Consider the following 13,416-nt stretch of genomic DNA (forward strand, 5'->3'; position numbering starts at 1 on the left):
ATTAACAGGAACATACGGGACAGTCTCTTTCCTCCTTTACCCACTTCCCTTCCTCTTCGTCTCAGTGGCACCCTGTGCCTTATGTGCAATGGCCGTTGGTAGTAGACATTTAGCACTGCAGCATCTCAGTGGGTGTATGTTATACTACTTATATCATGTGCACTATTTGCAGGGCATGTTGTATTACAGACTGCTGTGCCACCGCTCTAGGCAATAAATACTGTGTGCGCTTCACTGTGTGGCTACCTTAATAAAAAGTGGGTGTGTAGAATTTGTATTACTATCATACCTAGAGAGCAGGTAAAATAGAGTAGGCACTAAGAGCTGTGGTTCCTTCAGTTTCTTCTTGTGCTGCAGCAACTCCAGGATAAGGGTGGTTCTAGGCCAGTTTACATTCCCTTCTTCTGGTACGTCAGCCTGTGGTTTCCTAAAGCAGTGGGTAAAACACAAGAAAAGTCAGTGGAAAGCACAGCTGCAGAATTGTACAAGTTTAAAGAAATATGGAAATAAATGTAAAAATTTTTTCTTAAAGCTACTCTTATTACATGGTCTAGGGTTAACATGCCTTGTAACTGTAATATCGGTTAGAAAATAATAAAATGTTCTCTTTGGAAGGAACATAGAAAACACTGCCTTTATAGGCATTCACTGTAAGCAAATATATAGATGGATATGGTACAAAGAGGAACTCAATGTAAACTATCACTGCTTATTTTAACCATTCTGTTAATTGAAAATCCAATGGAGATGATATGCTGATTAGGAAGAGAGCGCATGATACCTTTGACTCTGCATTTTATTCCTTCTGGTTTGCCGCACTGAAGACACACATTTGTCTCTTCCTGGTGGTTCAAGCTCTGCACTGACATAACCGGCATTTACGGAGATCTGTAAGAAAGTTGTACAACCTATTAGTTGGCACAAAAGTTTGAGATACTCCAAAGTAATTGGATTTAAATAGATCAGATTAATATCAACTTGCTCATATGATCAGAAAATTACCTATTTGTGCACTATACAGGCCCCAGTGATCTGGCCAATCAGCTGCCTGACGTGTCATCGCTCATCCACTCTGGCCACTAAGTGTGGTCAAAATTGGTCACTGAACCAATCAGTGGGTGCTCATGTTAGAGGCATGATTGGTCCATGTATGACTATCATAACTATGTAGAAATCATGAAGAAGCTTTAGCTTTAAAGCAGTATTGTACTTTCACAGTTAGAAAAGCAAACTGTCCATACCAATCTATGCTTATTTTCCCAGCACTCGCAGTAACAGCAAGCTTAGAAGGAACACCATTCTCTAGCCGTTTTAAGTAATATAGCTACAGAAAGGAGTAATTATCAGCTTCTAATTTACACTCCATGGAAGGTCCATGGAATTATCCATCACTAGTAATTTGTGCCCCTGGGAAATGTGCTCTCTCAGGCCCATCTAGACAGGATCACAAATCATGTGCTTAAGTGGATCTGCTCAGCAGCAAAGTGCTCCTGGAAGTTATTTGAAAATGTTTTCAGTATATACTAGATGTTATTTCTGCACAGATGTTCTATGAGCTTCACACAAATATTAATCAACAGAACACAAAAAAAGGGTACACAACCTTAAGAATTATGACAAACTAGAGGCCCAATGTCAACTAATACCCCTTTCAGACATAAGCAAAAACCAGGGAATTTGCCAGGGTATGGCGAGACGACCCGGATCCTGCTTTTGTCTGAAAGGCTCTAACCTGGGTTGACAGTCCCCAACCCCGTGACCCTGCAATCGACCAAGGTTATTCCAGGGACTTGTAACTCGTGTAAGTGCTCCGGCTTATGTCTGAAACTCGGTTTGACAGTCCCAGGTCATGCCTAAAAGGACTTGATTCATCCCCAAGCATCTACTGTTAGACGGAAGACCTAGGTCACTGGAATACCCGGGTCCGGTGTGAAGGGTGAGTACCCAGGAACAATCCAGGTCCATCACCCAGGTGTGTAAGGGGGTAAGTACTGAAACCCTGGCTTCAACCAGTGTTCAGTATCAAAGGTTCTGATAGTGGTTAAAGCCAGGATTTATGTCTGAAAGGTGTATAAGAAAGACAGAAGAGATAAAAAATTAAAATTGTGGGGTTTTAACTGGTTTTTAAACTGGTAACAAGAAACATGGGTCACAACACTGACAGTACTTTGTAACTTCTACATCAATAATTTAAAGTACACAGTCATCTATCCTATGCATTTATTCTAAGGATCTTTTACTTACAATGTACACACACAAAGATAGATCTATATGTGACAAACCTGATATAGCAAGCATGCGCAATAGTAACTACAGTAGTTACACTACCGGTCAAAAGATAAAAGGGCAATTCTTTTACCACCACTACTGAATAGATAAACCCCTGTGATGACAACTGTCAAACATGGAGGAGGAAGTAAGATAGTCTGCGGCTCTTTTGCTAGATCCCAAGTTGGCAACTTGCACACAGTAACCGGCACCCTGAAACAAAAGGGCTACCACAGAATAGTGCCGTGCTGTGCAATACCCTCTGTCTATGCCTAGTTGGTCAAGGGTTCATCTTACAAGATAATGACCCAAAACAAACTTCCACTTTTCTGAGGAAAAGAAGATGATGGTGAGCTTCAAATCATGGAAAGGCCAGCACAGTCATACCCCACTGAGCGAGGTTGGGATAAGCTGGACAGAAGGGTGAAAGCAAAGCAACCTACAAGTGCAGCACATTGTAGGATCTTCTGCAACAGTGTTGGGAAGAACTTCCCGGACAATATTTGATCTCCATTGCAGAAAGTCTCCCAAGGGTGTTCGCCGGTTAGATCTGCAAAAAGGTGGCTACTTTGATTAGTCAAAAATGTGGATTCAATTTTGCTAAACAAAATGATTCTATGAATTCTTCTTTTATTTTCAATTGTATATTTGTTCTATGCTTTAATTTCAGAGAACATTGAGACACTAAAATGAGCATATTTCAATAAAAACTGGGAAAATGGGGGTGTTTTGACCAGCAGTGTAAGATCTCTTCATCTGCCTATATACAGGGAAACATTTTAAGTACTGAGCAGTCAAAATTTTCTGATTTGAAAAACGAGTGTCTTCGGAGACTTCCGGTGGGCGGGGCATCTAGTATGGCCGCATTTTAGCTAGTCTCCTGAGAGTCATTGCAGAATCTGCCTCCATCCTCCTCATCTACACTGAAAACAGGGCTACATCCTATCACTATAAGTTGTCCTTGGTGTGGGGAATATTTTGGTGAGGCTATTCTCTCAGAGAACAATATTTCCACTGGAGTCCAGCCATCAGCGTGGATGGCCTTCATAACTGCCAGGGCCCCCCTGGCATGAACCTGTCAGCAGCAGTTCCTCCCTCTATACCCCCCATCTGGCTGCTGCTTACCTGATCCATTGAGGTGGTGGTTGCTTTTGGGGTTGTTCTGAATGCTTTGCTGACGGAGCCCTGTTATCTGATTCCCGTCCCATGTGCTTTCCTGTGCTGTGAGCTGCACGTGTGGTGACTCTCCTGGATGCCTGTGGCTGCTGGGGCTTGCTGTCTGGGACTTATTTTGCAATTACTGCTGCTTTTTGGAGCCTGAACAACACTTATCCTGCTGGTGCCTGGCTAGGCAGTGAGCCCTGCTGCTTTGAGTGGATTGCTACTTTTCTGGAGCTGATTATTGAAGAAGGTGTTTTCTGCATGCTGCCATATAAACTTCCTGTGTTATCAAAAAGCTGCTGAAGTACACCACCCTCGTTTATTGGACATTCAATGGACATTCCCTGTACTGTCTTGTTGAGGTTGGTGGGGACTGTCACTTCTCAAAGCAGTGGTATTCTGTATTCACTCTATTTTCTTTGACTTATTTAATTACTCCGTTTATTACCAGTATTCTCGGTGTGTAGTGTTTTCTACTGGGTCTTTACTGACATCTAGTGGTGGGTACTGAAATTGCAACGGTCACTATTTAATGTTCTGTAATCTACAATTGTTTTCTGTCTGTTTTCTAGTGTCACACTATGTTTTGTAATATGTTCATGTCTGAAACTCCTCAACAGGAGACATGTTCTCCCCTACCCCCTGTCCCTTCCATTTTATCAGGAGTGACAGTCATGTCATCAGTGTCCTTCACTGAAACTTTTGCAAACCAGTTGGCCATAAAGTTGGCAGAGATCTTGCTACCCTATATTGATGCCAAATTTGACCGCTTGCTGTCACTCTTAGACCATAACCCTGCTCTCTTGACAATCCAAACCCCTGATTCGGGGCATGACCTGGCACATTTGAAAGTCGAAGACCCTTGTCCACTTACTCCAATACAGATACAGAGAGATTTGGAGACTGGTGATGGTACACATATTAGCCCTGAAACTCTGCCTGTTGTTTCTATGCCCATGCACATATTTGAGGGTGCATTATTTACTCCTGCCCCACCATCTTACAGTTGTCTTACAACAATGTACACTTCTGATGCAGATCGTGATCCTCATTTCCATGACTGTGGGATTTGTATATGGGTATGGGAGCATCCCCGCAGTACCCTACCTATGCTTCAGTACATTGGGTGGCATATAGCAGATACCAGTTCTACTCGATTGGTCCCCACACAAAGCATATATTGTACATTTTTAGTGGCCTTTCAGGTGCCATTACATAAGCGGTAACTTAAGACCCAATCGTCTGCTTTAAGCAATATGTTACCATATTTCTCAACAATAATTCTCTGATATTATGGGGAAATCTTCCTATGTTTATGCGAATAGTATTCCCGGTACACGAACACTTGGCAATTGCTTCCCTACCCTTACTACTACTCATGGTTTGTGCTATATATATTACCCTGGGTCCGCACTTTTATCCCTGGTGGTCTATATTAGCTCATTGGCTAAGACAAGAAACAACACTATGTTCTATTATCTAACGTTCATACGGTTATCATAACTATTATTGTCTTAACACTGTGAGAGAGGCCGTGTATTTGTCTTTCACATGCTTAGGGTTAATTTAGGTTTTATGATAGTTACATTTTTCACTTTGCCCCAGTAATTTCTGGGTGCAGAGATTTAGATTACTTAGGTGGAAAATTGAGAAAAGGTGACGTTCTGAAGTGTACTCTTATATATACATATACAGTACTTAATTATTTTTTTTTTCTCTAGTACTTTGTACTGTTCATTTACATTAATTTTTATGATTTGTTGTAATGCAATACTTATTTGAGATTACACCTTTCAATGTTTATCACTCTCGATCCTTATTTGCATTATAAGAATATGTCAGGTATTACTGTGTTTCTATTTTGTATGCTTTGGAACTAATAAAAATTATATATATATATATATATATATATATATATATATATATATATATATATATATATATAAAAATTCAAATTTAGGTAAACAAATTTCTAAAAGATCTTTTCGATTAACAATTTTTTTTACATTTTACCTGTGCCACACGTTTAGTGATAATTGTAAGATGTAAACCAATCTTTAGGTACAGTTGGCACAAAATATTACAATCAGATGTTTACTTACAGATTTAAAAGCACTACTGACAGCCTGGGCACATGCAGAGTTTTTGCTGTCTACAAGCAAGTCAAAGAGGATCCCCAGTAACTTCTGATGAACAGTGCCATCTTCTATAGCGGCAAAGAAAGACTTGGTGATCTAAGGAGAGACAAGGTGAGATGTGCCAAATGATCACTCCATCACATTCTGTGCAGATAATACTGACAGCATTGCCTCTTCATTCCTACTGAGGTGATAAGTTCCTGTATTTCAACCTACTATATTCACTCAACCATGCTTCCATCAGAGAGAGTGCTTTGTATAGAACGTACTTACCTTGATTAGCTCAATCTAATTTGAAGTTCAATTAACTCTTTAGCGGACAGTGTTTATTATCTGTACCTCTAACAAAACACTACAGCAAACCACTAAATGATTGTTTGGGCGCCCTAATCACTTCTTTAGACGGGTATAGCATCTTTGCGCGTTAAATGCTAATGGGCGGCCGAACAGAGAAACAATTGTATTGCTCTGTCATATTTTTATATATACGCCCAGCAGGGGGTGCGAAAAAAATTGAATAGTCCCCATAAAGTGGTGCTGTTTTACCACGCAAAGGGGCCTGTTAAGCAAATATTTGCGGGATATAGGTTGGTTTTGGATGTACAATGGTATCTCCAATATCTGCTGCAGTCCCTCCACTTCCGACAGCAGAAACAGCCACTATATCTTCACTGCTCTCATTTAAACTAGTACATCTATCATTCTATAAAAAGGGGGGAAGCAGAGGCCAGCACACAGGAGGAGACATAAATAAATTCCATTACTATAACTAGGTAGCGATGTAAATATTTCTGAGCTGATGATATATACAGAGATTTCATAAGATTCACTATATTAACACCATTCACACTTTTTTTCTTTCTTGGTAGAACAAACAGACAAGAAACGTACCTGTCCCAGTGCAGTTATCTGACAGGAGGGTATCCCATCGGCAATGACCTGGGGATTTGTCAGTGCTTGCACAAAGATATCTAAGCATTCAGTGTTCTTAGAAAAGAGACCAGCAGAGTGTTCATTAAACTTCCCCAAGACGAGCTGAAGCAGCTGTGCCTCATCTGGTAGAATCTGACTGGCAAAATGTGCAACTTTCTCCAGCAATCTTTTCAAGACTGGCAATAGCTGAGTGAGAAGAGCCTAGAAGAGGAGACAACCAATGGAAACCATTTCATAATTCGCTGCAATGAAAATCTGTGTTACATAGTAATAACTGAATTTGTCAGCTTCAGCACAATGCACTAGAGCAAAGGTTCTCAAACTCGGTCCTCAGGACCCCACACAGGTCACGTTTTCCAGGTCACCCAAGGAGGTGCACAGGTGTATTCATTACTCACTGACACATTTTAAAGGATCCACAGGTGGAGCTAATTATTTTACTTGTGATTCTGTGAGAAGACCTGGAAAACATGCACTGTTGGGGGCGCTGAGGACAGAGTTTGAGAACCTGTGCACTAGAGAGATTACAATCAAGTAACTGCATATTTACAGTACATGAAATCTTTATTTTCCTTGAGTTTTGCATAATGTATAGGCTTTATACTCAGAGATGGATGTATTTGTCAACAGATCCTCAACTCCAGTCCAGTCCCCAAGTACCACCAACAGGTCATGTTTTGGGTGAGTTAATCTATTTTACTGGGTCACTAATTGTCCCACCTGTTTCCACAGTCAGAAATCTGCTAAATATGATCAGGATTTTGGTTCATACCCATAAATCCATTTCTCAGATTCCATGGCGGACACTGGAGTTACACTGGGGTACAGATGGTGGTAAATGGAGCCTGGCACTTTAAATCTTTAGTGATTTGGGCTGGCTCCTTCCCCTCTATACCCCACCTGACATCAGTTATGATTTACTAAACCCAAGTAGAGGCAGGGAGGGGAGAGAGAGGGGGAGCATTAAAAAAAAAACACGGAGAAACCACACGCAAATGATCTAAGAGGTAACTACAGTATAACAAGAAAAAACACACAACATAGTCAATGAACACAACAGCGCAGAGAGGGCGTCCAGTGTCCCCCATGGAATTGGAGAAATAGATTTATCGGTAAAAACCAAAATCCTGTTTTCTCCTTCATCCACTGGGGGACACTGGAGTTACACTGGGGACGTCCCAAAGCAGTCCTCACGGGCGGGAAGATACTGTGAAAACCTGCAAACATATTAAATCTGTAAAAATTAACAAAAGTATGCACGGAGAACAAGGTGGCAGCGCAACGCAGTTGATCAGCAGAGACCACGCAACACAAAAGGCGCTCACCGACCTCATAGAATGAGCTGAAATTGTAGCCTGCACAGACAGACCTCCTGGGAAATATAAGCCTGGAAAATTACCATGTGAATCCATCGGGAGATAGTTTGCTTAGAAGCGGGTCAACCCCGCTTATAGGGATCGTAAATGATAAACAGATTAACCATCTTCCGCCATGAGGTGGTACGAGACACAAACTTTTAGAGTTCGCACCACATCCAATAAATGGGTTGTGGAATTTTCATCAGGAAGCACAATAATAAGAGTTACGGTAGACTTACCTTTGTTAACTCTTTTTCTTCGAGATCCATAGGGTCAACAGGGATACCATGGGGGAATGTGGTTAAAGTGATCCAGGCACCAAACAGTTAAGCTTTCAGCTCCCAGGATGCCCCGGGTCCTCCTCCACATATACCCTCCACCCTGGCAACAGGCATTCAGTTTTGTAAACAAGCCCAAAGCAGGAGCAGAAAAAGAGAAGAAAGGACAATGTACACCAGAAACTCATTACCTAATGAAGCCAGGTGCGTCAGGGTGGGTGCCCTGTGAATCCTATGGTCCATAGGGATCCACAGGGATATCATGGGGATGTCCTAAAGCAGTTCCCTTAAGGATGGGGATGCTCCTGATCAGGAAGGAGAATCCGTTGCCCAAAGGAAACATCCTGAGAGGCAAAGGTATCAAAGGCGTAGAACCTAAGAAAAGTGTGGACAGATGACCACGTGGCTGCCTTGCACAATTGTTCAGCAGAAGCGCCACGTCGAAACGCCCACGACGGTCCCACAGACCGAGTAAAATGTGCTGTCACCGTGTTTGGAACAGGGAGATCAGCCTGCAAGTAAGCCTGAGAGATAGTTATGTGCAGCCATCGAGCCAGAGTCTGTTTGTTAGCTGGCCAGCATCGCTTGTGAAAGCCATACAACACAAAAAGAGCATCAGTTTTTCTCAAGGAGTTAGTACAATCCACGTAGATATGGATAGTGCAAACCACATCCAGGTCTGAAGACTGGAAGGCTGGAACCCCAATCTCTTCATTCACATGAAAACGGGATACTACCGTAGGAAGGAGACCCGCCCTTGTACAGACAGCTCTATCCTGGTGAAAAAAACTAAAAATGGGGAGAGACAATAGAGCGCTGCCAAATCAGAGACTCTGTGGGCAGAGGAGATAGCGAGGAGAAAAAGTGTCTTTGCTGTCAACCACTTAAGGTCTACTGAGTCCAGAGATTCAAATGGGGAAATCTGTAGAGCCCTGAGAACCAAATACAAATCCACAGTGCCACCAGAGGGACCAAAGGTGGCTGAACGCAGAGAACACTCTGAAAAAAAATTCTGACATCAGACAGAGAAGCGATCCTGACAGCGCAGAAACTTGTACTCTCAATATCTAACCCAGCCTAGAGAAAAGCAAGTACTCTGGAAACCCTAAAAACCTTAGGGTCATACTCTCTGTGGAAAAAAAGTGCCAAACTCCGTAATACATGCGGGCAGAGGAAGGCTTTCGTGCCCTAAGCATCGTCTGAACCACAGAGCTGGTGAAACTCTTGGTTCTTAAGATGGAAGAATCAAGAACCACGCTGTCAAAGACAGATGAGATAAGTCCAGATACAAGCAGGGACCCTGCGCTAACAGATCCGGCCATAGAGGAAGACGGAACAGAGTGTCTATGGAGAGACTCCGCAGGTCCGAGAACCAATGGCGCCTGGGCCTAGCAGGAGCTACCAGTATTACTGTGCCGCCTTCTTGCTTACATTTCCAGAGGACCCTTGGGAGGAGGGAGATCCAAGGAAAAATATGCCAGCTTGAAGTCCCACGTCACAGCCAGCGCATCCACGAAGGCAGCTGAGGGGGTCTCTGGTCCTGGACCCGCACATAGGGACCTTGTGGTTGCGACGTGAGGTCTATGTCTGATAGTGCCCATTTGTCCACCAGGAGCTGAAAGACATCCGGGGGGAGAGCCCATTCTCCGGCGTGTATGTCCTGACTACTTAGGAAAACCGCTTCCCAGTTGAGGACTCAGATGAACTGCAGAAATTGCCGGAAGATAACATTCTGCCCAGACCAAAATGTTTGCCACTTCCCTCATGGCTGCCTGACTTTGCATGCCTGCCTGATGATTGAGGCAAGCTACTGTGGTCGCATTGTCGGATTGGATCTGGACCGGCCTGCCTTGGAGGAGGCCCTGTGCCAGAGTAAGCACTTTGTATACTGCACGAAGCTCCAGGATGTTTATGGTCAGGTAACTTTCCTGGGTTGTCCATCTTCCTTGAAAGGTATGATGACCTGTCACCTCGCCCATCCACGAAAACTGGCATCCGTGGTGAGAAGCACCCAATTTGGGATCCATAAGGGGCAACCCTTGTCCAGATGGGACGTTTGCAGCCACCATGAGAGGGAGAGCCGAACCTCCAAAGGGCGGAGGATCGTCTGGGACCATATTAGATGATACTGCCCATTCCACCGGGAGAGAATCAATTGTTGCAGAGGCCTGGAGTGGAAGTGAGCATATTCCACCATGTCGAAGGTGGATACCATGGACCCCAGGACCAGCAATGCTGAGTGCATGGTTAACCTTGTGGATTGTGGAGTAATTTGCGCACCCACAATTGTAGGGCAGAATTTTGTCCTGTGGCAGAAATACCCTTTGTGACTGAAAATCCAGGATTGCCCCCAGATGTACCATCCGCTATATTGGAGAAAAGTGAAGACTTCTTCTAATTGATGATCCAGCAGTGTCCTTAGGCAAGCAATGGTCAGTTGGAAATTGTGTTGTAACACAGCTGGAGACGGCCAATATCAGGTGGTCATCCCAGTATGGCAGTCTCCTGACTCCGGACGCCTGAGGTGGGCCATCATAACTGCCATTATTTTGGTAGAGACTCGAGGGGCCGTTGATAGATCAGAAGGTAAGTGCTTGAAATTGGTAATGCTGCTGCAAGACAGCAAACCATAGTAATCTTTGTTGGGATGACATAATAGGCATATGATACATATCCAGAATGTCCAAGAAAACCATAAAATCCCCAGGTTCTATTGCCCGAACAATTGACTGGAGAGTCTCCATACGGAACCTAGGTACAAAGATAAATGTTGAGGGTTCCCAGATTCAGAATAGGGCGATGAGACCCATTTGATTTCTGAATTAAAAACAGATTGGAATAAACCCTTCCATGCTGAGCCAAAGGAACCGGGAATACCTCCTGGATGGCCAAGGTCTTGATAGAGTCTGATGGGGGAGTTGTACAAAAAAACCTCTGGAGAGGACGCCTCAGGGAGGTTAGGGCGTAGTCTTGAGAGACCACTGCTCAGACCCAGGTGTCTATTGTGATTGTGTTTTGGCAAACTGAAGAAGTCGGCCTCCCACCCAGAGATCCCCCAGGAGGAGGCCCGCACCATCAGGCGGAAGGTTTGTCATTCGGCTTGGAAGCTGGACGCCTGACCAACCAAGGCTTCTTGCCCTGAGAGCGAAAGGACCAAAAAGAGGACTGCCTAAGCTTAAAGGTAGCGGTTGATGGCAGACCAGCAGATATTGAGACTGCCAGAGTAGCCACTATCTTATCCAATTTCGGCTCCAAATAGTATGTTTCCAGAGAAAGACAGGGCTTCCCAGAGCCTTCCTGGATACCACATCTGCTTTCCAGGACCTTAACCAACTGGCTCTATGAGCAATTTAACTGACGTTGCTGATGCTTTAGAAGCCAGGATTCCAGCGTCTATCACAGCTTCTCCCAAATAAGATGCCACATCCTGTATATGGCAGGATATATGTCAGCTCTTCTCTGGTAGCATCTGGTATAGTATCTTCCAGTGTCCCTGTCCATTCCTTAATGCCTTGGATACCCAGGCCGCAGCCATAACTGGTCGGGTAACAGCTCCTGACAAAGAAAACACTCATTTAAGACAGGCTTCAAGTTTTTTGGGGAAGTCTGTGGGATCTTTAAGGAAGGATGCGGACGGTATAGGCAACGTATAGCTCCTGACTAAATGTGCCACCTCAGCATCCACAGTAGGAGGGACTTCCCACTTAGTACATTTGCCAGGTGGGAGAGGGTACAAAGATACCAATTTTTCGTAACATGGAACAGTTTATTAGGAGTACTCCATGCTTCCCCCATGAGTTCAGAAAGCTGCCCAGACTTGGGAAACTCAGCGTTAACCACCTTCTGGCATTTAAACACCGAAGCCTTATTAGCTACAACACCTGGTATTTCCAGGTGGTCTCCCATCCAAGTACTAAACAAGCTGAACACTGCATTGCTTACAAAATCAGACAAAATTGGCCATGCCCAGTGTGGTGTGGCTGTAAGTTGTGATTTAGTGGCTACCGGTCTATTTGCCTGCAACATTTGCTGAAAGGCAGCTGACGGCTGAGCCGTACTCAAACTTGAGTGGCATAAATATCCATCCAGAAAGTGTGTATCAGGGGGAACAAACATAGCAGGCTGTAATTGCTGTGGGTAGCCAATAGTGGAATGCAGCTTGGGAGTAGCCAATCGGTCCACTAGCTGCGTCATAACCTGAGACAAGGCGGACCCCCAAGCTGGCTCTTGTACAAGGGCGAGTAAACTGGACTGGAGCGTTGGTATTTTATAACAAAAGGCAGTATATCAATACAGCAGAGTTAGCAAAAATCACATATAATGCATATACAATATACTTGCAATGGACTCTAAATCAACTACTCAAAACACAAGGTTTGGTAGGATTTCAGCGCTGTATAACCTGGCCTCTGGGGAGATGTATAAAGGGAGACTAGACACAAAACCTCCTGAGACCAGCAGCTTCAGCAGAGCACAGATAGTGATCGCTGGGTGGTCTCCGATACAGAGGAGGAGCATCCAAGACACGCGAAAACCTCAGCTGGATCGGCGTCTGGGCTGGGGGAGGGGCTGCTGGGGAGAGCCTATTAACCCCCCCTCCCCCCCAGGTCCACTGGCCTTAACATGGCCGCCGTCACTGTCCCTGGCGCCAGATTTACTTGCCCTGGTGGTCTAGTGGGGGAGCGGACGCACCGGTCGCCCCACTACAGCAACCTCCTGCAGGTCTCCAACCGCCGGAGGTACAGGAAAATCACCTTGCCTGCGTCCCTGTGCTTCCGGCTGCAGTCCCGGGTCCCAGCATCGCCGCTAGCCAAGCTCCGCTGATGCCTGCTGAAAATCACCAGTCTGGTTACTGGTGTTGCAGCGTCGGCGGGGGAAGATGGAGCAGCAGCACAGGCGTCCATTAGAACGCCTGGCGCTGCTTGCTCTGAAGTAAAAATAAACTAAATAAAACATAAAATAAAAGTTAATAAAGGTGTGTCTGATCCTGCCACGCCAAACTAAAAAACTGAATTCCTGTTGCCAGGGGCGGGATATATGTGGAGGAGGACCCGAGGAATCCTGGGAGCTGAAAGCTTAACTGTTTGGTGCCTGGATCATTCCAACCGCATTTCCCCATGGTACCCCTGTGGACCCTGAAGAAGAAAGGCTGATTTGAAATTTGGAAACTACTTTTGGTAAAAAAAAAAAAGTGCCTTTGTCTAGAGTCCTGCCCTGTCACCATGAAATACAAGATAGGGAGAGTGGCAGGATAGAGCTAAAAGTTCAGAGACCTTCCGA

The 13,416-nt window shown here is 44.4% G+C and overlaps 1 protein-coding gene across 1 annotated transcript in view; it reads right to left on the reverse strand.

Annotated features, from left to right (window-relative positions):
• The window catches only part of HEATR1 (HEAT repeat containing 1), a 171,667-nt gene that overhangs the window by 54,164 nt on the left and 104,087 nt on the right, over window positions 1-13,416 (reverse strand). The window contains exons 23-26 of the mRNA XM_088477396.1: window positions 6,459-6,701; window positions 5,532-5,663; window positions 782-888; window positions 290-427 (exon numbers count right to left, since the gene is read on the reverse strand). Coding sequence (XP_088333522.1) covers window positions 290-427; window positions 782-888; window positions 5,532-5,663; window positions 6,459-6,701 — 620 coding nt within the window. The remainder of the gene's footprint in view (window positions 1-289; window positions 428-781; window positions 889-5,531; window positions 5,664-6,458; window positions 6,702-13,416) is intronic.

This window comes from Taudactylus pleione, unplaced genomic scaffold (genome assembly GCF_031769625.1).
Source record: "Taudactylus pleione unplaced genomic scaffold, aTauple2 ptg000201l, whole genome shotgun sequence".
In the NCBI taxonomy this organism is placed as follows: Eukaryota; Metazoa; Chordata; class Amphibia; order Anura; family Myobatrachidae; genus Taudactylus; species Taudactylus pleione.